This window comes from Hyaena hyaena, unplaced genomic scaffold (genome assembly GCF_003009895.1).
Source record: "Hyaena hyaena isolate Hyena2069 unplaced genomic scaffold, ASM300989v1 scaffold_839, whole genome shotgun sequence".
In the NCBI taxonomy this organism is placed as follows: Eukaryota; Metazoa; Chordata; class Mammalia; order Carnivora; family Hyaenidae; genus Hyaena; species Hyaena hyaena.
In genome coordinates this window covers 237920-264080 of record NW_024081463.1, presented here as the reverse complement: position 1 = coordinate 264080, position 26161 = coordinate 237920, and the positions used below count along the sequence as shown (strand labels likewise).

Below are 26161 nucleotides of genomic sequence, written 5' to 3'. Positions count from 1 at the left end.
TCATAAAACTAAGAAATCTTAAACTCTCCACTAAACTTCTGAGGCAAAATACCTGCCAAAGTAATACAAAGTAATGCTTATTACTTTTGGTTTCCTTACCAAAGGATTTCCTCTGTGAGTCAGTATTGATGATAAACTCATGCTTTTGATATATCCTGGTTCTAAGTATTTAAATAACTAAAACAGACAATGTAAATTCCAAAAGGAAGTAACTTCCTCAAGAAGAGAATCTGGCCTGCATACCATTGGTCACACTGGCGTCTCTATTCAGGAGGCCACAAAGTCCTGGACACACAAACTGCCACAGACACTTAAAACCTGAATGCGTGGAAAATAAACACAAGGTTAAAAATAACCTTCAAAGTCATGTGGAAGGGAGCTCCTTACTCACCACTGTGACGTTGAAAGCATACAGGAGATCAAAAGGCAGGGCAGCAATTAAATCAATGATGAACCAGGTCGTAACATAGTGGATGCAAATTGATCTTGCTTCAAAGATAACTTGGCCAGACTTGCTGACATAGGTTGTTCGGAAATTTAAAATAATATCTGCTTGAGAAAAAAAGATAAGAGAAAGAGAAGGAAGAAACAGAGAGAAGAAGAAGGAAACACAAGGAAAGAAGGAAGGATAAAAGAAGACAAGCACGCAGGCAGGAAGAGGGAGAGGAAGAAAATTGTATAAAATTAAATAAAATAAGACAAGCGATAACCTCTTCATGTATTTCTGACTGATAATATCTTAAATACTCCTTTGACACATCCAGTTGAATTCAACAAACAGGTATTACAGGGTGAAGAAAATAATATTTTCTGAGCACTTAATACATTCCAGACATCAGACCACATGTTAACATAATTAACATGAATAAAAATAGCAATAACAACAATAGTCATCATTACTAAATGCTCACTAGGTACCAGACATTGTTCTGAGAACTTAGCATAGGTTATTTCACTCACTCCTCAGAACATGTGCTTTTTTAAAAATAAAATTTTTTTATGTTTATTTTTCAGAGAGACAGAACATGAGCAGGAGAGGGGCAGAGAGATAGAGGGAGACACAGAATCCAAAGCAGGCTGCAGGCTCTGAGCTATTAGCACAGAGTCCGATGCGGGGCTCAAACACTCGAACTGTGAGATCATGACCTGAGCTGAAGTCAGACGCTTAACTGACTGAGCCACCCAGATGCCTCTCAGAACATGTTCTTAAGTGGATGGTAAAGAGGCAAAAACTAAGTCTTAGTGAGGAAAAGTAACACATCTGTGGTCCATAATGTCAATGATGGCAAAGATGATTTTGAACACAGATATAATTTCTAGTCCGTATTCTTTTTTAAAATATAATTCTATTTTACTTTGTGAACAAAGTTTTACTAATCTCTCTGTGAACATAGAATTCATCTCTGCCCTAAAGGCACTTAGATGAACAAAACACTGGAAGCTCCTTTGAATGAATTTCTGGGTTAAATTTTCCCATTCCATTTTAATGGATGATGTAATCATTGTCAACCTTTCCCCACATCATTCTTTTATTACATTTTTATTTTATATCTATATAATATTTATATTTATTTTAAAGGTATATTATATTTTATTATTTATTGAGCTTTTTACAATCTATGAGGCCCGCAGGAGCAATGGTCAAATGATAGCCATAGCCACAAGGATCATCTTAGGCTCACTCCTGCTATCTATGAATAAACATCATTGTGTCTGTTGTATTAGTCTCTGGGTTTTATACCATTAACGCACTAGAATACATTACCTTTTCCTTAACTTGTTTTTGAGTTGGATACAACCAGGCCACTGGAAATTTCAGGATTGCTACATACATGTAAGGGTGATAAAGGTTCATAATTTAAAATTCTTTTTTAATGTTTTTTATTTATTTCTGAGAGAGAGAGACAGTGTGTGAGCAGGGGAGGGTCAGAGAGAGAGGGAGCCACAGAATCTGAAGATAGGCTCCAGGCTCTGAGCTAGCTGTCAGCACAGAGCCCGACGTGGGGCTTGAACCCATGAATCGTGAGATCATGACCTGAGCCGAAGTTGGACGCTCAATCGATAGAGCCACCCAAGCTCCCTTGGTTGAGCATTTTATGGACTGGTGAATCCAATGTAAACATATTTATCCATGGAACTTTGTTCTTGGGAAGTGCCATGAGGCACTGATTCAGAGATCAGAGGAGGGAGTGCAGGAAGTAAATATGCCAGACAAAGAGAACAGGAATTGAGAGGGGTATGAAGCAAATGCAAAGGTCTGAGCTACACGGTTATTGGGTGAATTGGAATACTCTTTACAGCTAATTTAAACCCTTGAAAATAAGTAGAATAGTGTTACATGAGGATAAAAATTTGATATCATGATTATGATGATGATGACAATGATAAAACATACAATGATGTACACCTTGTATGTCATTTTAACTTTTCATTTTATGGTCACATTTGTGGTAGGCAGAGTTCAAAGATGACCCTCCCTCTCATATGGTCTCCTCCCCTTACATGAGGGTGGAGAGCCTATGTGCCAGATAAGGTCTCATGCCATGATACTGTTGCAGGGTGTGGCTACAGAGAGATGAACCTCGGTGGCCTGACCTGATCAGGTAAGCCCTGCACAAGCTTATTTTCTTCAGCTGGTGGGAAGGGGCTGGAAGAAAGCAATGGCCACATTGTGGAAAGGACCATGTGGCAGGGAATGGCGGCCAATCTCTAATTGCTGAGTGGGGCCCCTTGCTGACATCTAACAAGAAATGGGGACTTCAGTCCTATAAAAATAAGGAAGCAAATTCTTCTGACAGCCACATGAGTTTGCAAGAGGATCATAAGCTCCAGAAAGAACACAGCTTAGCTGGCATCTTGCTTTCAGCCTTGTGAGGTTGAGCAGAGAATTCAGCTAGGCCAGACCTAGACTTCCCACCTGTAGAAACTGAGATAATCAATAGCTATTCTTTTAAGCTGCCAAGTGCTGTGGTAATTTGCAGTATGGCAAAACAAAAACAAATACAAATTTATTCTACATTAGGTTCTCATTATAGCCTGGTGAGGAGAGATAATATAGGAGTTATGACAAGACAGATTACTATTATATTATTATAGATAACACCTTAGCATGAGCCCAGTACTGTGTGGGGTCCTTTAAAATCATAATCTCATGGATTCCATGCAATACTAAGAGGTAGGCACCTTCATTATCCTCTTTTACAGATGAGGAAACTGAGGCCCAAAGGAACTCAAGTGACTTGTCCAGAGTCACACAAACAGTGTAACTGAAGTATGGGATTAAACTCCTTTAGCTGGTCAGTGAAAGAACAAGACCCCAGTCCAAATGTTCTAATTTCCAATTCACCACAAGGCTTTTGGTGCCTTAACAGAGGCCAGTCACATCTCGGGTCTGAAAGCAAGTTCTAGGTTACTTACAAAGAAACGATAATTTTTCTTTTCTTTCATGAATAATCTAACTTTTTAAAATGACATTATTAAGAGTCACATGCTTGCCAAAAAATAAAAATATTGAAAAACTTCTATTGCTAATCTTGAGAATATGAAAGGAAGGAACAGTGGCTAAATCATTCAAAACAGATGAGAACAATGCGAAGGTGATTTCTACTGCAAGGTTAAAGTGTTGTCATGGCAGAGTAGCAATGCATCATTGAGGCACGGCCATCAGGAAGGAGCAGGGGCACAGTGGAATACCGTCAGGTCATGGTAGCCTGTGAACTTCTCATTCTTTCTCTTAACTTTCTGGGCTCATGTATTTCTTTATTAGCAAATCAATGTAACAGGTCAGGCCACCGGCTCTTGAAATAAAGCAGAGATTTCAACCTCATGGTTTCTAAAAGAAAGCTCAGGGTGGGCATTTGGGTTTTCATCTCATGAGTAAGAAATCCAGAGTTGCTTACCAAGCCGGTAAGTGATCGACGGTTTCCATAACTCAGGCTGAGATAAGTCTGCAAGTTCATTATACGAATGGAGGGACAAATTCCTTGCATATTTACCAACTGACCACCAGTTCTACCACGAATTTCACAGAAAACTCACTGCCACCATCCAGGATGCCACCATCCACATTCCTGGGGCACTCCGTGAATGGTGGAATGAATGAAATGATTGGCCTTTGGTTGAATGACACAGCAAACATTTTTAAACCTAAGTAGTAAGCTGTTTGACAAAAAAATAAAAGAGTTGCAGACTTCTGAACAGAAAAGATATTTTTATGGATGAATCATTAAAGAGTATCAGTTTAGCAAGCTTTTTAAAAAATAATTTGTAACTCATTTGAGTTAATTGGGTGGAAAGAAGATATGCTAATTTTAGGTTTTAAAAAGAAGTAATTATAAGACTTTTATGCATAAATAGTAATAATAGTAAAAGAATATAAGAAGGATTTTTAAAAATCTATGGATACAAATCTATTTTTGAAATACATGAATTTTTTAGGTTTATTTTCAGAAAGAAAAAAATGTAAATATATATTATATTCTAAGATATCTAGGACCATGGCCCTATTGTTGTGCAAAGGCTGTAGGTTTATTCAAGGATTAGTATTATTTTTGGATAGCGGTTTCTAAGAAATCTACTTTTGTCACATGCATAAAAATGGGCCTAATTCTGGTGTATTGTAATTTACAAAACATTTCCAGGCATTCGTTAGTTTGTGTGACAAAGCCAACTCTTTCAGGTGCACTATTTTATCAAAGACTCAGGAGATTTAAGAAACTTGTTTAAAGCCATGAGGATAGTTAAGTGACAGAGAAACGGGATACCTATTGACACTTGATCCCATTGTCTTTCCATTATTTTAAAATCTTACCTCACTTCCAAATATATTTTAGAGGGAATAACAGTGGGTCGGTGCAGGGAAATGCATTTTTTTAAATTTTAATTTTTTGAGAAAGATATAGTGCAAGCTGGGTAGGGGCAGAGAGAGAGGGAGACACAGAGTCTGAAGCAGGCTCCAGGCTCTGAGCTGTCAGTACAGAGTTCGATGTGGGGCTCGAACTCATGAACTGTGAGATCATAACTGGAGCAGAAATCAGATGCTTCACCGACTGAGCCACCAGGAGCCCCGGGAAAATGCATTTCTGATCAGTGGAAATGCCCTTAGATCAAACTCTGTATCAGCACTGCCCAGGTAAAAGAATGTTAAATACTGAATCACAGAACTGAATATAAGAAATTAACTGCTGTTGCTCTGTCTAGAGACAATGGAGAATACTGTTTTCTCTCTACTGATAAGAATATGGTATTAGGGTTCGAGCACCAGGAGAATCCAATGCTTGTAAATATCCCCTTAAATGGAAGGGCAGAGATGGCCAGACAAGTTCTCTACGAGTGAGTGAAGAATAGACTGAACAAGATTCTGGTGAGGAAGACAAGAGCGTTCCTTTCAGATCTGGTGTCCCTCACAGGAGAATCACGGAGGCCAAGTGGAGCTTGGCAAACACTGACTGCAGCTTGTCTCACTTCCCTTAAAGGGTTTGTATCTTTGGCAATTAAATCAGTGACTCATTCAAATGCTACAGTAAGAATGAGGTCTCCTCCAGAGAGTCCACAACCTACCTGAAAGGCAACAGTAGGGTGTCTATTCTGAGACATCTCAAAAGCGTTAAGTGTAATGTTTTTTGACTTTATGTCAAAAAATACATGAAAACATACTCGGTAACATCCAACTTTCACATGTAATTTTCTCATTAGTTCCATTCATTATCAACATGCACAATTGTCTAGAAATACACACACACACACACACACACACAGTTTGAACCAAGAAAAATATTCTAAAACCCATGACAAATTAATTCATAATTTGCCGCCTCGAAACCATAAAGTCCTGTGTGTTTGTGCATAAATAATCCCTTGTAACACACGGTGCCAGGAACCGGTATCATGAGTAAATAAGCAGGACAACAGAGAATGATCATACATATTGTATGTGGTTTGTAGACTTTCCCCAAAATTGGTTGTAATATACGCCACCAAAATGAGGTGAAATATAAATGAAGACGCTGATGATTCAGCTGGCACTTAATGCTTATCAGGATGATCAACTGGCCTTGGTGTATTTCAGATTTACATTGCATGATTACAATGAAGACAAATGACGGAGAGATAACTGTGAACATATTCTGTTTTCATACTGTTAAGTCCTCCAAAAATAAGCGTTTCATTTCGCTTTTCCACTACAGGGCTGCATATGGGGACTAAAAAGTGGGAAGGTTAAATCTATATTTTCTAGTTTGATTTCTTCGAGAACAAGTAATTAGAAAGTAGAAAAAAAAAAAGAAGGGGGGAGATGAACTTGATATGGTACAAATTAGTAGATTTCTTTTCTTTATTAGTATGCATGCCAGATGGGAAATAATTTAAAAATCATATTGGCTTACTTGTTAAAAAGTAAATTAAAATATAATGCTGTGCATGCAAGCATATGCACCACATACAAATAATTAATATCTTCATTTAGCCATTTCTTTAAAAATTAATCAATGTAGTGCAGCGTGGGTGGAAGGATATTTAACTAAACCAGCTGCCAACTCCTATTCTAAAGGTGCCCTGTCTTTTTTCATTGCTTGTGAGGCACTCTGAACACAGTATGATGTCACAGCAGACTGGGCTAGAAGGTGTGGGAAGATGAAGAGCTGAGAGCTAATTAATGAAGAGGTTTGAGGGACGAATAGTCCTAAGAATGTAATTGAGTGCCCATGTTAGTGGAGGAGATTTTCATGCCACTCGAGCCTTGCACATTTGTCAGTATTTATTCCTCTGGCCTACTTTATTTTTTAAAATGTATTTAATTAAATTCAAGTTAGTTAACATACAGTGTAGTACTGGTTTCCATAGTAGAACCCAGTGATCCATCACTTACATATGACGCTCCGTGTCCAACCCGTGCCCTCCTTAATGCCCACCACCCATTTAGCCCACACACACACCCACCTCCCTCCATCAGCCCTCAGTTTGTTTTCTGTATATAAGAGTCTCTTATGGTTTGCTTCTCTCTCTGTTTTTATCTTATTTTTCCTTAATGTGTACAGCAGTACTATCAACAATAGCCAAATTACGGAAAGAGCCCAAATGTATACTGACTGATGAATAGATAAAGAAGATGTGATTTATATGTACAATGGAGTATTAGTCAGCAATAAAAAAGAATGAAATCTTGCCATTTGCAATAACGTGGATGGAACTAGAGTGTATTATGCTAAGCAGAATAAGTCAATCAGAAAAAGACAAATATTATATGGTTTCACCCACATGTGGAATCTTCTTGCTTACTTTACATGAGAGATCTATGGAAAAGAAAAAGCAGCTGACTCAGTGAGAAATAACATTTGAGAACAATTGCCTAAAGAAGGCACATCAAGGGGTGTTTGATGCTCATATTAGCTTCTGTTTTGTACCCGTGTGGCCAGAATCATCATGGCGGCCCCTATAGTGGTTTTGACCCTTAACATAAACATCACTTGGACCCATACAGAAGGGAAGGGACCTAAAAGTCACTTTCCTCTAATAGCTGCCTTTCTCTTTATACTCCCTCTCCTTGGTTCTAGCTTTGTCCTTTGTAGCAACACAGAATACATTGTTCTCTCGCATCCCAAACCCCCTTCTATAAATATTAGAGATCAGTCATCAAGTTCTCTCTGTGCCTCAGGCTGAATATCTCCATTTTGTTCAATGGTCTCTTACTGATCTTCTCAGTCCTGATGCTTTTCTCTAGCTTGGTGATTTTCACAACAAAATCTCCTGGAAGACAGGATTTGGGCTTTCACACTCTCCTTTCCTCCCTTCCTCTTTTCAAGCTGAGCTTTTATTCATTTTTACTTAATGAGGCAGCATGTCAATTTTTATTTTGAAAAGGAATTTCAAGTCTTTAACACAATAAAGAAAAGAAAAGAAATCCATTTATGTGTTCAAATACTGTCCTCTTAGAAGGAAGCTACTGAAAGGGTAGAAAAATATACCAGAATATGCCACTTGGGCATAAGAATGAGTTTGAGCTGAAGGCAATTGAGAAGCAAGAGAAAAACTCGGCCCTCAGCCTATTTGCCTAAAAGCTGGGCATAAATTCTCAAAGGTCTCACTTCTCTCCTCTCTACCAAGAAGGACAGAAGTTCATCCCCAGATCCTAGCGCGGCTGGTGTGGTGGACAGTGGCAAATACGTTTACTGCCACCAGTGTTTTCCCAGAATCCTCATTACTCCACTATCTTACCAGCCCTTGATGTTACCAGCCCTTAAAACTTTTGCCAATTAGGTGGGAGTATAACACTACAGATAATAATACATTTAGAATTGGTTCTATTTCTAGTAATGCAGACTTAGTAAGTTGTTGGCAAATCTTTAAAAAAAAATTCTTAAATTACCATTAGTTGAAGTAAACTTTGGTCAACTCAAATCTCCACACAGACTGCTCACAACTGACTGCTCCTATTCTTTATTGAAAGGCCTAGGGGCACCTGGGTGGCTGAGTCAGTTATGCATCCAACTTCTACTCAGGTCATGATCTCAAGGTTTTGGGAGTTCAAGTCCCCCATCAGGCTCTGTGCTGACAGCTCAGAGCCTGGAACCTGCCTCAGATTCTGTGTCTCCCTCTCTCTCTGCCCCTCTACTTGTTCTGTCTGTCTGTCTGTCTGTCTCTATCTCTTTCTCTGTTTCAAAAATAAACAAACATTTAAAAAAGTTCATTTGTAAGAGAGAGAGAGAGAGAGAGAGAAAAGTTGTCCCTTTAGCTGTGCCACACCCTCAAGCACTATAAAAAATAACGCTATTGATGACGTGTTGTGCTCTTCGCCCTGCGCTGGACCCTGGGCATGTACAGATGCACAAGGCCTGCAAAAGAAGCACGCCTTTGCCTGGCAGCCACACACTCTCATTTTGTTACCTACAGTCCTTCTACCTTTCCGTACATAAGTCAGCCTCATCTGTGGCTACGCCGGCAGGTGCAAAGAGACAGCACACACTCCCAATGTATGCCTATTAAACCCGCCACTTACTGTCTCCAAAACTAATGATTTTATTATATTGACTTTGTACATTGCTTTCATTTTATTGTATAAAGTTTACCATATCAAAAGACTTCCACCTAACACGCACAATTGGTCTGTGTAAAGCTCGCCAATTTTGGCTCCCCATAAATTCTTCACTCTGTTTCAGTGATAAGTAACTCTAAATTAGATACTGAACTTTGAAATTACTGGATCATTTTTAATAAAACTAATTTAATGATTAAAAATAAATCTACTGAAAGACCATGACTCACACATATGCCACTTAATTATAGAAATCCTTTTGGCATACTTATTCTGTCCTTAGTTATAGTTACCAGGTAGTAAAATTTCCAAACTTAAAGTACAATAGAAACTAGGAAGATTATCATATCTACAAATACCCAGTCCTGAAATTTTTAAAAACCCCAAACACTTGAGTCTTTTAATTTCATATGAAATAGATATTGATTATCTAAGTAATAAAACTTAGAATTGATGAAAATTGAGATAGATAATACATGTGTTGATATCATTAATGTTTGGCCCAAAGTGAAATCCAACACATGTATCCTCATTAGAGAGAAAATTTCTAGATTAAATAAGGTTTTATAGTTATACATTACTTTACATTTTAATTAGGACTTTCATGACCATTTTCATATTTGAGGAAAATAATACCCTTAGTATTTATGGCAGTCTTTGTTGTTGTTTACCAAATATTTCTGGTTCTCTACCTGTTGGTATGATTATCTTTCCCTGCCACCGGAAGAGACTGTATGTCTCTGTGATTTGCTTCGGCTACAATAATAAGCAGGAGTAGCCTGAAACACTCTGGGGCGAAATTTTGAGAGCTGGTGTGTAATTCCTCACATTTTCTTTTCCCTGCTTTGACGATGAGGGAAATATGTGGGAAGAGAGAATCTCTGTCAGCCTGGGTTTCTGAGTGACGACAGTTGGCAGAGCTCGCAGCTGACCCACAGTGAACACGTAGCATGAGGGAGACATAAACCTTGTGTTATATCCCACTGAGATTTTGAGGTTACTTGTTACCACAGCCCAACCTGCCTGATACGTATTCCTAAAGGCTATAGAGCAGACTGGGTAACAGTGAGAATCTGGAGTCGCACCTCCCGGGTTGTAACCCCTGAGCAGGTATCAGCTGCCATTGTTATCACTATCAGTAATAATAGTACTAGTAGTAGTGGTACTACTGTCATTCCATAAACTTCAAAACTAAGAAATAGGGACAATGAATGACATTTAAAGTTGCCTAAGAAATTAATACTAATCTTTTTATTGTTACTTTATAGATCTGATACATATATGTTGCTAATATGAAAATAAAATTATAAAACCAATGAGAAGGATAACAGATAAAAGACATTTTTTAAAGGTCTTCCCACCTGGTAGGCATTGTTTTAAGTGTTTTGCATGTATTACCTATTTTGATCCTCACATGGTTACTATGAGTTAGGTAATATGTCCATTTAGTGATAGGTTACAGACTCAGATTTAACTTGCCCATGGTTACCCAACTAGAAAGTGGGAGATCTGGGATTTATAACTAGAGTCTGTCTGTATAAAACCACAAAACCTTTTTTATTATTATTATTCCCGTTCTTGAAGCCTAGGAACAGAATTCTTCTGTTGAGATTAATGAATTACTTTTTGAAATTTAGGTAATTCTTAAAGTCATAAGAAGATAATATGTAGTATTTGACTGTAGGTTGCCATACATAAAATTATTCAGCATATTTAAAAAGGTTTTAATTAGAAAATTGCATATATAGTACAAAATGCACTGGTCTTTCAAAAAATTATTTATTATTTTTGGGAGAGCACAAGTGTGGGGGGAGGCAGAGAGAAGGGGACAGAGGATCCAAAGTGGGCCCTGCGCTGACAGGCTGACAACAGTGAGCCTGATGTGGGGCCTGGACTCACGAAACATGAGATCATGACCTGAGCTGAAGTCAGACACTCCACTGAATGAGCCACCCAGGTGCCCCCAAAATGCACTGGTCTTAAGTGGACAAGGTGATGAATTTTTGTAAAGTTGACCATCTTGGTCATCACCAATGGATAGAGATATAACTAGGACCAGAACACCAGAAGCCTCTTTTATGATCTTGCCCAGTGATCAACTCCCAAAAGGTCACTGTTGTTCTGATGACCATAGATTAATTTTGCTTAACTAGGATCTTTATATAAATGGATCATATAGTATGTACTCTTGTGTATGGATTCTTTCACCAGACATTGTGCATGTGATTTTCATCAATTTTGTATCATATTCACTGTTTTTTATTGCTATATAATATTTCATTGTATGACTATATAGAAATTCACTTCTTAATTTTATTGTTGATGAAAATCTGGGTTGTTTTCAATTTGGCTTATTATAGTTAATGCTCTTAGAAATACACACACGCGCGTGTGCGCGCGCGCACACACACACACACACACACAAACACACATTATACCTTTCCTTGTATAGGTATAACTGTTGACTCTATGAGCAGAACTGCTGGATCATAAAGTAATTACATAAGTTACCTTAGCAGATGCTGGTGAAGAGTCTAATAAAGACTGCACTGATTTGCATTCCTACATACAGTGTATGAAATTTCACATTGTTCCATATCTTCCTACAACCCTTGGAAATTTGTCTTCTAATTTATTTTAATTTTTCCTACTCATTCTAGTGGTGGTGAAATTATTTTCATTTTCCTAATGATCCCAAGCATGTACTAACTGCATACTTGGATATCCTCTTTCATGAAGTGTCAGTTCAGGACTTTCGTCTAATGAAATATGTTCTCCTCCTTTCTCTTTTACAGATTTGTACGAATTGTTCTTATAAATTCGGATTATGAGTTATGTTCTGTTTACGTAATTGAAGCCTATGCCAAGATCACTAAAATATTCTACAATGGTGTCTTCTGGGAGTTTTATTTTTTGACTTTTACGTTTTCTCTACAGTCCATCTGCCGCAAGTCATTCTGTGTAGGGCATGATGCAGGAGTCAAGATTTATGTTTTCCCAGGTGGGTATCTAATTGATCTAGCACCATTTTAGAAAACATTACCATGTCCCCCAAAGCATTCTAGTGACGCTTGTGTCATAAATCACGTGATCATACATGCATAGATCTATTTCTGGTCTCTACATGTGCTCCAGTGGCCTGGCAGATACCAGCTTTTCCAGCACGACAGAAATGGATACGTTTAAACTCTATCAAAGTATTCTCAGACGCACTTAGAATATGATTAATATATTTGACGTTTAAAGCACAAGTTGATTAGTCACAAATCTGAAACATTATATTAAAAAAACTAAAAAAAAACCCTAAATGGAATAAAATATTCAGTATTTGAAATAATGGAGCCATGCTTAAGAGAAAAATAGATTCTCACTTTAGCACATTATGATTTCATAGCTATTTTTATGAGTGTGATCAGTAGAAATTGCTCATATATTTGTGTTATGCCATAATTGCATTTCTACTTGCGGTTTATATAATTTAGTCTACTTTTAGTCTTGTGAACAGTAAAATCATAAAAAGATCAATAGTGTCAAACCACACTTATCTGATTTCAGCAAGATATGAGTAGGATCAAGCGATAATGACAAAGTTGGGGCACAGAGTGGTTCTTTGCTCTAGTTGTAGTATAATCCAGGTCACTGAAATCAAAAGGAAAGTTGGGAAGTAAGATGGTATCGATGTTTTATTAATTCTCCCTCAGGGTTGTCTGAGTAGAAGTGGCCCAATGACAAATCAAGTCAATATCACCAGGCATGGGGTGGGGGGGTCACCAAAACCAAGATGGGAAATCACAAGGCAAGCAGAAATGGAATCCAAAACACCACATGTAGAACTCAACAAGAGAGCAGACCTAGAGTGGGCAGAAGGGAGTCTGAAGCTAGTTAATACCCAGATGCACCTACTGTCACAGTCAAAGTGGAACATGACCTTTAGGAGGTTAAATCTATCCTTTGGAAATGTACAAAATTAAAGGGCCACCAATTGGAGCTACAGCCTTAAAAGAAACAAAGTTTCTCATTATTTTTATTATTCATGTTTCACATTAAAAGTTTGTTGTTGTTGTTTGTTTTTTTAAATAGCTTTTACAGGTTTATCCTTTAACTTATTGCAAGATATTTCCGGAGGGGAGTGAAGAAGCTGCTTCTGTGTCTCTTTATATAAATAAAATATAGTGTTTAGTGTTTCTGTATCTGTTTACATAAATAAAATATAGTGTTCTCAGGGGGATTCTACAGAGAGTAAAACAGAACTCTCAAAACCTACCAACTCTGTGTTTTTCTCATTATTACATTTTCTACGTATTGCAATTACTTAATTCTACTTATTTTCTATTTAGAGGGCAGTGTTTTTGATGTTAAGATGAATAAAATTTTACAAGGGCACATGTATTTGTTAAAAATCATCTACTCATGTATTAGGGAAAGGTCTTGTCCTCAAAGTAACCTTTTATTACATGAAGATAGTTTTGCCGCTGTTTTTCTAGCAAAATGGATCAAACCACATTGTCTTTGTCAGGGTTAGAATCAGAAGGTGCTACAAAATTCAGTTTTGAATTCAGGACTGAACATTGCCACAAACTGGAAGTTTAAGGTTTTATTCCAAGAAGTTGTTTTCTGTTTCACTCCAACAGCTGACTACTCCAAATGTGGTTATTTGGCCGGCACTACTACGTTACTTGCCTTGGGGTGGTTTTGATGAGTTCTATACTCCAGCTAATGTCCTGTGCTTATTTAGCATCTGAATGTCCATCAGTACTGATGCTATTCTGAAAATATTTAAGTAAGAGCAGTAATGTCTCCTTTGCTATTTGAGAGATTCAAACATAACTGCTTCTCAATGCTACTGACCATGCATTTTGCATATTTCAATTGTTATCAGGCTTTTCATATGTGTGGTCAGGTTAGATTTTCAACCTGTTACAAAAATACATCTCTTAGTGACAAGGATTCACTTGTATTATTTTAATAACGATGTTCAAGACAGAGGCTGATCTGATCAAAATCACCCTCCAATGGCTGTTCACTATTGTTCCTCTTTCCCTTTACATGGTACCTGTAATGAGGCACCATGTAAAAATTACTTCCATTTGCTTATCTATAAGTCTCACCACTTGGGAAGAAGTATATTGGTGTCTTGTAATACATAAGACTCGAAATACATTCAAACCGTGTAACAGCAAAGCTTTTAATAAATGACTGTGGAGAAAAAGCATATTTATTTATTTTGCAGGTAGAAGATCTGCATATTCTGTTGATAGTAGGTTGTGAAGTCAGTAAAGAGTAATTCATATGGAATCTAAGTTATACCCAAAGAACGTTAGCCACCCATAGAGTATGTCATTCTAACACATCATCTCTCATTAAGTCCATTCTGTCACCTTTTCCTTTGACATTTAAAGAGATTGTGGCATCTTAAGAAGCAGATGAAATAGCTGACCAGCATCCAATGGTCATGTTGTAACTTCTTCAAAATACTAAAATCACATTCAAATCAATAAAATCCCCACTGTATGGCAGAAGCAAAGGAAATAAGACCTATCTCACACCTTATCTTCTCTTAAACTGAACGATGATGGGAGTAGGGCACCTGGGTCGCTCAGCCGGTTAAGCATCCGAACTCTGGATTTCAGCTCAGGTCATGATCTCACAGTTTGTGAGCTCGAGCCCTGCGTTGGGGGCTTGCTTGGGATTCTCTCTCTGTCCCTCCCCTACTGTCTCAAAATAAATAAGTAAACATTAAAAAGAAATAAACTGAATGATGAGGAAAACTGTCTTTTACTATTTAAAATAGTACCTTGTTTTCCTTTTCCTTCTCTCAGTCTAACAGCCACATAATGCAACTCCAGTATATCATACAAAATACAACAACCAAGGATGGCTGTTCACCAAAATTCATATTCCCTTTAATCCAGAGTAACAACTGCAGCTGCATGACAATACCCACCCCCTTTGTGACCAGTGTGGTCTTGCAAGTGGAAGTACTGTATGCAAATTTTATACTTTGCACATACAATTATGCATATCTGCTTTCTACACTCTTGCTTTTCTGTTCCTGCTGGCTGGAATGAAGAAGAGAGTGACCCTAGAAGCCACCCACTAATGATGGTAGAGGCATTGTCAGTCTCAGTCCTTAAATGACTGCATAAGAGAACCACCTCCCCCTCTCTCCTCTCTACCAGCCTTCAGTACACTCCCCAGGACATTGAGTGAGACAGAAATAACTTTCTGCATATCATAAGCCACTGAATTATTGTTGCAGCTCTTGCTATAAAAGATTCTTAACCCTAACTAAAACACGAAGCGAAGTCCACTGCTCTCATTCCTCCATTAACTTAGTTAATGTTAGTTAAGTTATAACATTTCCCATAAATAGTGCTTTGGTAGCTGGTCTTCACATTGCAATCAAAATGTAACTTTTCATCGTTATGGGCCAGGAACTCAGCCACCGCCCCAGTCTCTACTAATGATGGCAGCACTCGTAAGTAGTAGTTTTTCTTTTGCACTCCTTAGCCAGAAATTGGTCAGCATCGCTTTAACATAGACCCTTCTTGCAACAGCTCCTGGGCATTCAACCTGATGGTGTTGCTTGCTAAAGCCAAGGCATTAGCATGATCCGTTGAGGTCACCCAGTATAATTGACCAGATTTAGCACAGGACAATCACTTTACTTTGAATTTCAGATAAAGGATGAATATATTTTTTAGCATAAATATGTCCCATAAAAAGAAAAAGTCCTTTTATTGCTACAACCATCCTTGGACTAGTAAGTCTTTCAAGAGACCTCCAGATGATCTGAAATTGACCACCTCTCCCCATCTCCCTGACATATGTGTACAAATCACAGGAGCCTTAAAAACGTGTGTGTGTGCACACACGCACACATGCACATGTACTCACTCAGCTCCAGATGGATCTGGATATGTACGTGCTGTGTGCAGAAGTAACATAGTTCAGTACCACAAAACATGAAATATCACCTCCTCATGTGCCTCTCTGCTACTAATATCTGTTGTTCCCATTCTTTGTTGGCTGCTACACCTGTTAACTTCCCTGCAGTTTCTTCCTGCTTCACCAAATTTATACAGATTACATTCTAGATCCTTCTATCATCAACTCATCCACAGCAAGGAACATTCCATCTACCTTTTCCCATCAACTTTTATGGTTGTACATTCTCACACCCTGTCTTGTTGTACCCTCATGGAATGATCTCATTTGGCCTTCACACTTTTTTCTTAAGAGTTGCAAATATTAGACATCTCCCCTTTGTTCACTATTGGCCTCCCAAAAAGATGAATGAGAAGAATGTCTTCTTGTTCAGTATCCTTTTGTTCCACTCCAGATCATGTTGAGTTTTTCTACACTTTCTATAATACTTTTTGGATGATCCAGTGTAAATAAAATTGTTTTGAAGGTTCCAAAGGAATACCACCAAAATTACTGGCTTCCATGGAAACTGCAATAATAATAATCATGCTATGGGCACAGCATTAGCAAGTTGAAAAAATGGGTACTTTCTTTTGTATTTTATTGTTTAAAATGATAATCGTAGTTTGGTTAAATGTGGTGATATGATAATACATCATGACTCTTTGGGATGAACACTGGGTTTTAAAAAATATAACTGGGTTCTAATTTCAGGTCTCCCACTTGGTAGCAGCATCTCCTGTTAAAAGTTCTGTTTTTACCTTTTCTAAGTTCTAATTTCTATTTCTATTTCTAATTTCTATGGAACTAATCATAATTGTCCCTCATTTTTTTATGCAACCAATATTTACCTACATGTATTGGCTGGATACTGGGAGTACAACGCATACTCTGTTCATGCATTTGAAGAAATTGTAATTTAGTAGAGACTATAGGTATATTGACAGGAAATTATAAAATTATGTGATGAGTGCTCTGGTGGAATAGCTGTACTCAAGGAATAGCTGGCTTGGAAGATGAAGACTTGGAAGGTGAAGTCTGCGACAGACAAGTGGGAGATCACAAGCAAGCTGAGTCCAGAAGGATGAATAAGAGTTAGCAACGCAAAAGAGAAAGAGGATGGAGGCTGCCAAGTAAGCGTTTATTTAAAGTTCAATAGTAGAAAGTGACTGAAGGGTTTTAAGCAGAGGGATGACATGATCAGATATACATTATAACAACAACGGGGGTGCCTGGGTGGTTCAGTCAGTTAAGCGTCAGACTCTTGGTTTCATCTCAGGTCATGATCTCACAGTTCCTGAGACCGAGCCCCATGTTGGCCTCTGTGCTGACAGCATGGAGCCTGCATGGGATTCTCCCCCCGCCCCCCGCCATCTCTCTTTCTGCCCCTCTCCTGCTCAAGTGTGCTCTCTCTCTCTCAAAATAAATAAACAATAAGACAACAACAAAAACCTGACTCTAGCATAGTGAATAGATCCCAAGAAGCTGAGCAAGGAACGAAGTTAGTGGGGGCATAGTAATGCAACCAGAACTGATGGTAACTGCAACTAAAGTAGCAGCAGTGAAGAGTAAGAAGAGACTGTATCAACAGATGGTTAGGAGGTAGACCACACAGGATTCTGAGTTCGATTTTCCTGGGGGATGGAGACAGAGGGAGGAATCTGTGAAAAGCCCTATGTTAATGGCTTGTGGGGTCATTCACAACATGTTCACGGACATGCTAAAATCCAGGAAGGAAAGAGGTGAGTCGTGTAAGAAAAGCAGATGATTCAATATCCCATCTGTGGTATTCGAAGAAGTCGTGCTTCATTGGAGAGATCATCTGTATACAGTTGAATACACATGCATCAAGTTTCAGAAGCAATCAAGTTCAAAATATTGATTTGGGGATGGTGCAAACACCCCATGGTAAGAGAGAGACATAGAAGAGAGGGAACAGAGGGCCAAGGGCAAATCCAGGGAAGCAACATCATTTAAAAATACAGGCAAAGTGAGAAGAGATTGAATAGCAATCTGGAAGAAGGAGAAGGAAAACTAGAGCACAGTCTGTCATGGACGCTGCAGGAGGAGAAGAAGGGGTCGCCAGTATCAAATATGGAAAGAGTCAGAAAAAGACTATCAAGCTCCATTTGACAAAAAGTCAATAAGCGATTGGAAAACTCTTCTCTGGCTTCTTTACAGTCATTAGATGAAATAATAAATATGAAAATATTTTGTCCTGAGTCTACTGTCCAAAGATAAGTTTAGTCTCAAACCAAAGAGATGGAGGTCTGCCTTTGGAAAAGAAGGCTATTGTCCAACTCAATGAGTTACATTTCCTATTTTGTTTATCTGCACTATGGCAGTAGGTAAATGTTAGTCTGTTTACAATGGGTCAGATACTGTATTAGCTGGAGGGACTAGAGAAATAAATGTCCAGTCCATGTCCTCTGGGAGCTCCTAGTTTATTTATGGTATGTGTGTGGAGTGAGGGAGAAATAGACAATTATGATATAGGGTTGAAGAGTGGGGAAGGAAAAGCATTTAAATAATGCCTGAGGGAAACCTACTCCAGACCATGGTGATAGGTAAGAAGAGTTAAAAAGAAGACTTTGTGGAAGACATCAGAGATGATACTTCAAGGAGGAGGAGAGTTTTATCAGATAAAGAAGAGCTAAGAAGACGTCTTCCCATTTTTTTCCCTGAGAGTAGCAACTACGAAAGATAGGAAAATGCAAAGAATGTAAGGAATGGTGCAGTTGATGAACTACTGGTGGTCTAGAATGGCTGGCGCCACAGGAAAAAGGAGAAAGTGATGATAGATAAAAGGATAAGAGTTCAGGAGCCCCCGGGTGGCTCAGTAGGTTAAGTATCCGACTTCAGCTCAGGTCATGATCTGGCAGTTCATGAATTCCAGCCCTGTGTCGGGTTCTGTGCTGACAGCTTGGAGCCTGGACCCTGCTTCGAATTCTGTGTCTCCCTCTCTCTCTGCCTATCCCACTCATGTTCTCTCTCTCTCTCTTTTTTTTTTTTTTAAAGTTTTTATTTATCTCTAGGAGAGAGAGAGAGACAGACAGACAGACAGCGTGAGCAGGGGAGGGTCAGAGAGAGAGGGAGTCACAGACTGAAACAGGCTCCAGGCTCTGAGCTGGCAGTCAGCACATAGCCCGACGTGGGGCTCGAACCCACGAACCGCGAGATCATGACCTAAGCGAAAGTCGGACGCTTAACCGACTAAGCCATCCAGGCGCCCCTCATGTTCTTTCTCTTTTACTCTCTCTCTCAAACATAAATTTTAAAAAAAGAAAGGATAAGAATCCAGACTCTGGAGAGTCTTCCATACTATGCTGAGGAAACGCCATGTGCAGTCAAATTAGTGACATCATATTGGTCCTCAATAAATACTTCATTGAAAACAGTGAATTACATCTAGGCCCAGGTGGCCATAATTTCTTCTGTTATCTAAAATATTCAAACAATTTCTCAATATGTTTGGTTTTAAAAAATTATATAGGTATTTACCTTAAATCTATTGGGGGTAATTGGAGAGATTATGCGTGCTTTAATTGGGAAATAAAAACCATATAAATAATGCCATTTTTACTTAGAGAATATGATTTTTTATAGTGTAAGAAAGCATGCTTGGAAAAGTGGGAAAAGGAGAGAATGACATAGCAGAGTTCATGTTTGATAAAAGGCAAATGGAAAGAAAAAAAATCCTTCATTACCCTGCAATAAGTTTCTAAATCAAGAACTTCCAATTTTCTTCTGGGTTTCTAAATTTAGTAATATTCCATTTTTAATGCCCTTGCCTCGTTCAAAACAAGCACTATTGTTTCATATTTTATGAGCACGTGCTCCTCATAGTCTATTTATGGTAATAGGTAAGTCACAGATCAGCATCATTCTCGGATGTGTGCTAAGACAATTTGCCTCCAAATCCACCATCTCACAAGCATCTTAGATATAAACATAATGGATTCAGGTACATCATGTAATAAGTTTTGTATTTGTCAGGCAAATACAACTCTACTTTCCATATATATCTAAGCTCCTAGGGAAAACCAAAACCAAAACAAATACCAATAATGCAATATTAATAGCACTATTTTATCTGAATTACGGAGATGACTGTTTAGGAGTAAAACAAATACAGAAAGTGACATGCATCTATAACTTTTCACAATAGTTATTACTATAAAAAATACTAGCATGAACAAATTGCATTTTGACTAGAGTTTTACTGCCCAATAACTGCTCTCAGGATTACGTGATTTTAAAAACTGAAACTTTGAAAATATGTTATACGCTGCATATAGTAATACTTTTTGGCTCAGTAATTCCACTCCTTAAGATAATTCTAAATATATGAGTAGGGTCTTCTGCATTTGATGTTCTCTGTGCTTGTAATGTTCTTCCTCAAGGCATACAGTTGACTGTTTCCTTGCTTCCCTCTGTCTTTACTTAAATGTCACATTCTTAATTCACATCCCTGACCACTTCATTTAGCATTGCAGCCCATTTCTTCCCCCTTCTTTGCTTCACTACCCTCCATGCAACTCACTACTAACTGACATGTTATATATTTTACTTATTTGGTTTTTTCCCTGTTTATCTCTATTGGGATATGAAGGCAAAGGTCTCTATTGGTTTTGCTGTTCTATTCCTACCAGCTAAAACACTGCATGGCAAAAAGCATTCAATATAAGCTTGTTCAGTTTGTGAATAAATATATTTTTCACGGGGATGTTCATTATAATTTTTTATGTAGCAAAAAAAATTAATCATCTCAAATGCGTAACAATTAAGACACAGTTAAGTAAACAAACCAAGTCCATGTACACGATGGAATATTATGCAACTATTGAATCTTTGTAAATATTTCTGAAACACAGAGAAATCCTTACATTAAAATCTTAGGTGGGAAAAAAATAAGTCACCAAAATTTGTGTAGACTATGATCACAGCCACATGAAAATAAAAAGAGAAAACAATGACCAGAAAGACTGGATGTGGAAGCAGTGGCCTTGCTGGGATGCGTGTGACTAAGGACCATTTGTTTCCTTCACTGTTTCTATTTTAAAGTTTATGTGATTACCATGGTCTGTCCACAATGAGAAATTAAACCAATCAAAAGAAAATGCCTTGAAAATGCAATCTGTTGGCTTGTTAGAACATTGTCATTGAGTATGATTTCAGTCATAGCAAAGAATGGTGGGAATATTTCTAAAAATCTATGTGTGTAATAGGAAAACACAGTGAATAAAGTGGTTTTTATAATCAAACGTAAACCTAGATTCTAGCCGAAGGAAGACATTAATTGCTATTTTTGGCCCAATCCAATGTAGAAGCATTGCTTTCTAGTTTCACATAGTTCAGGAAAAGACCGTGGCCACATATCCTGAGTATCTGTCCAATATTTGACTTATCATAGCACTTCATCTTCCCACGGAGAATTCTGAAAAGTCTAATGAAGCAACAATGAAACTGACAGTTCATTTGCAAAAATAAATGCAATTTTATTTGCATTAATCTATGCTTAAGTTCCTGAGTAAGTACTTTTAAGTCAACGAATTTGGGAGCCCTTAATAACAATAAGGAAAAAAAAAGTACCTTACTGTTTCAGTGCACTCCAAAGGTATTCTGACATTTAAGATCTCTTCACTTTTGAGATAAGATAATGTGTGTTACACTTCTGTGGCAATCTGAAGTGGCACAGTCATTTTCTGGTTTTGTTGTTGTTGTTTCATTATTGCTGTATCCTCAGACTTAAATTAATTCATCAGAAAATGAATTAGCTGGTCTGCAGTCAAGTGAGTATCGATTCATTTCTAGTCAATGGTTAAACACATCGCATTTATTCACTACTCCAAATATATTATCTGGGAATGGAGAGACTGGGATTCTCTTGTAGTTGGGTTAAAAATGCCCACATGAGAGGCACCTGGGTCACTCAGTCAGTTGAGCGGCCAGCTTTGGCTCAGGTCATGATCTCACGGTGTGTGGGTTCAAGCCCCTCTTTGGGCTCTGCTGACAGCTCAGAGCTTGGAGCCTGCTTCAGATTCTGTGTCTGCCCTCTCTCTCAGCCCTTCCCCTGCTCATGCTCTGTTTCTCTCTGTCTCAATAATAAATAAACATAAAAAGATTTTTTTTAAATGCCCACATGGGACAAAGGTCAACTCTGAACCAAGGCTATGAATACCATCTTGGGTTTCTCTTGTTAAGAGATGCTATTATTCGGGCTCCTGGGTGGTTCAGTTGACTTTGGCTCAGGTCATGATCTCACGGCTCATGGGTTCAAGTCCCATGTCAGGCTCTGTGCTGACAGCTCAGAGCCTGGAGCATGGAGTCTGCTTCGGATTCAGTCTCCCTCTCCTCTCTACCCCTCCCCTGCTCACACACGCTCTCTCTCAAAAATAAACATTAAAAAAAAAAACTTTTTTAAAAGAAAGCTATTACTCAATCCAAAAAGTGTGAAGGGTGAGGATATGGGGGTGTAGGCCTCCATTGCTATGCTATGTTTGAAAGAAAGAAGGAGAACAAGAGAAAGAAAGTACATGAGTGGCAGGAGAGGAAGAAGGGGGCAGATGGAGGAAGAAAAGAAAGGAGGGAGGGACTCAAATACTAAGAGATAAATGAATGCTAATTCAAGCCTTCTAAATATGTAGTCTGGGAATACCAGAATGCCCAAAGCGTTCAGTGGTAAAGTTTATTTGAGTCCCCTCATCACCATTTATTTTATTCATTGTGAGAAACTTCTCTCTTCAGGGACCTCCTGGATGGTTCAGTCGGTTGAGCCATCAGACGTTATTTTAGCTCAGGTCATGATCACACCATTATGGGATTGAGTCCTGCACTGGGTTTTGTGCAGACAGCACAGAGCCTGCTTGGGATTCTCTTTCCCCTTCTCTCTGCCCCTCTCCTGTACATGCATGTACTCTCTCTCTCTCTCTCTATCTAACTCTCTCAAAATTAAAAAATTCTTTCCCTTCAGTATCCAAGTCCATATCTTTATTATCAGTCACTTAACTAAATGGGAAAATGATGTATCTTTGTTTGCAACTTTCAGGAAGACAACTATAAGTTGGGGTTTGCTTGTACAATGAAACAGCAATCAGATGTCTGTAGTCTTTCAGGTTCCACTGAGATTTATATATTTTACTCTAACAGAAAAAAAAAATACCCAAGAATACTGAAAGAATTAAAGTATTTCTTTTGAGGCTTGAGTTTCTATCAGAGAGTAACGAACTGCAGGCAAATGGTGTAAGGATGTTACTCTTCAGTTCCACGTTAAATGGGAAAGGCATATCAATAAAGATTATACACAACAAAGAGAGGCTTTGGGAAGAAGTCTGATAAAACAAACAGATATCTAATAGTGCCTGGGTGGCTCAATCAGTTAAGCACCTTACTTGTGATTTCAGCTGAGGGCATGATCTCATGGTGGTGAGATGGAGCCCCACGTCGAGCCCCTGGTCAGGCTTCTGGGTGTGGAGTCTGCTTAAGATTCTCTCTCTCCCTCTCTCTCTGCCCCTCCCCTACTTCCTCGGTCTCTCAAAAAAGTATCTATAACTATCATTAGAAATTGAACACAGACCCAGTAAAATTATGAATTTGTTGAATAGAGAGAAGTATCAGTTACTTCTTTTAAGCTAGTTATTAAGCCTTTAGCTAATCACTTCCTTCTAGACTGTTACTGAAAGCCCAGGTAGTGCCTTTCAGGTCTCATCAGAGCAGGGCAAGAAAAAAAGAGGAGAAGCTGACATGCAGATCAGCTTATTTGCTTGTTCCTACAAGTGTTGATGGAAGACAGGATGGAAAATGCATCTGGAATGATGGCCTTTAATATTATTAGTGGTCACTGCAATGCATGCCAGTTAAAGGATGCCTGACTTAGGTAGATGCAAGAGACCTTCTCTCAGCTTCTCTAAAAGGATGCTAAGTCAAGTCTGTAGATAGCTATAAAAGCCTTAGATCCTTTAAGTGGTAAATGAGTCCCCAGACACTCGTGTTCTTGAAAGCTAAGGGATGTGGAATGTTCTGGTCTACCTTATTCCCATGATTAGCTGAATTTTCAGTTTGTATTAAATAAAGAATTCTTGTTTCCCTCCCCCTCCAAAAAAATAGTGGATATTAAAACAAACTGAAAAGATAGGGGCTTGGTGACATTATTGAACAATACTTATCAGTACTGATTAAACAGTGAATGAACTTATTTCTTGATACGATAACCTCACTAAATCCTCATAATAATGCTAATATCCATTTTAAAAGTGGGTTTAGGGTTTTAGTCCTAGCTTGGTCAGTAATCAGCTAGATCTTTGATAAACTGCTTACTGTTTTCCTTCTTTTTCCTCCTATGTATAAACAGATATACCTGATTTGATTGTGTCACAAGGTTATAATAAAAATGTAGTGATAAGAAGAAATAAAGATTTTGAGATAACAAAATCTGGTGACATGTGAGTGAATAAAAGCATTAGTTAACAAAGCATTACAAAAGAGAAAGAGAAAAAATAATCAGAAATGTTGAAAATATAATTATGCCTATAAGATACATTACATGTAGAACAAATCTGTCCATTAGTGGGGGTAAAATTATTTGTAGATAAGTAAATTGTGATCTAAAATCATTAAAACCAAATGATGGTAGCAGTGATTGAAGTACAACCTACATATTTCTTTTTTAAATTATTTTTTTAATGTTTATTATTTATTTTTGAAAGAGAGATAGACAGAGCACGAGGGGTGGAGAGGCAGAGAGAGAGGGAGACACAGAATCTGAAGCAGCCTCCAGGCTCTGAGCTGTCAGCACAGAGCTTGACAAGGGGCTTAAACCCACAAACCGCAAGATCATGCCCAGAGCTGAAGTTGGACACTGAACCAATTGAGCCACCCAGGCACTCCTAACTTATATATTTCTAAAATGGTTCCTATATGTGATTCTGTGCCTATTGAGAACCAGTGAAATAGACTACCTAAATCAACACAGAGTATAACTTTAAAAATAAAAACACTTAGGAAAAACTACCTTTTGAATATGTATGGAGTGTTTTGGTAGCATTGGTGGTGACCAGTGGGTAAGGATGCTAGATGTTCGGTCCTGGCCCTTTATCTCACATGACTTTGAACTGTCCTTTTTACGACTAAGGGGATTGTAAACAGAAAGTACAATTGTGTACTATGTTTCCTTTGACTTTTAGCTTTCTGAGGATTCTTAGAGAAACCAAGTCAACCAGAGTTGTAGCTTTATGGTTTAGCCTATAATGCTAAGCCTTTGTGATTATAATAGCAGACATGTGTGGTTATGTGCAAACCACTTCCTAGATAGGCTCACAGTGGAAGAAAGAGGATTCTGCTCCTCTAGAAAGGAGTTTTCATTGAACTTCTGAAATGGCCCAATTTTTCAAAAATTTCATAATGATATAGTATCAATAACAAATTATCCAATTAATAGTTATATCACTCAACAAGGAGTCCACATCTTTCTTATGCACCTCATTATTAAAGATAGCTGCAGTAATTACAGTACATCCTACCCTTCCATCTACACATTCTAGGGGAAAGAAAGGAAGAGTGACACAAAGATTTGATCCCACATGTCTCTCTTCTCTTTTCCGGGGAAAAAATAATATCCAAAAGGCCCCACAGAAACAATGTCTTTATATTCTACTGGATAGAACTGGTTACATACTTACCCCTACGTCTGAAACTGGGTAAGGGGACAGGAACTACCACTGGCTCAGAATACTCATAATTCATTCCCTGGGTCTGGATACTGCCGCCTGTACAAAATTGGGTTCTTTGGGTTTTTGATAAGGAAAAGGGGTAAGTGATTACTGGACCTAATGGCATATCACAATTTTTGCCACTGAGATTTCAGAGATTATAACTATTAACTTCTGCATTCATGGAAGAGAGGGAAGTTGGCACTTCTTTCTCTCATCTTCTGCCTCATTGCTATAAATTAAAGAAAACAAGCTGAGTAGAATTTTTCAGAAAAGGGAACCATATTGGTTACAAACTCTTAAGAAACCTCATCTAACAACCAGGAAACCTGAGTGGGCCACCAGGTAGTGATGAGGCCTTGGGCCTATCACTAGCGCTCAGTTCCCTCTCCCCTCCCCCCATAAAGTAAGAAAGATTAGATTAGATAAATTACTAGTAGGTCACGTCTTGTTGCAAGTTTCCATAAGGCTGTGAATCTGTAGCTAAATTATACATGAT

General features: G+C 38.2%; 1 protein-coding gene and 1 long non-coding RNA gene across 2 annotated transcripts in view; one reads left to right on the top strand and one right to left on the bottom strand.

Moving 5' to 3' along the window:
* Positions 1-26161, bottom strand: part of KCNH8 (potassium voltage-gated channel subfamily H member 8) — a 365145-nt gene that overhangs the window by 114442 nt on the left and 224542 nt on the right. Inside the window, exon 6 of the mRNA XM_039219708.1 lies at positions 392-549. Coding sequence (XP_039075639.1) covers positions 392-549 — 158 coding nt within the window. The remainder of the gene's footprint in view (positions 1-391; positions 550-26161) is intronic.
* On the top strand, positions 5065-13170 carry LOC120222025. Its single transcript, XR_005525948.1, has 3 exons — positions 5065-5604; positions 11824-12029; positions 13109-13170. It is a non-coding gene; the product is annotated as an uncharacterized LOC120222025 (long non-coding RNA).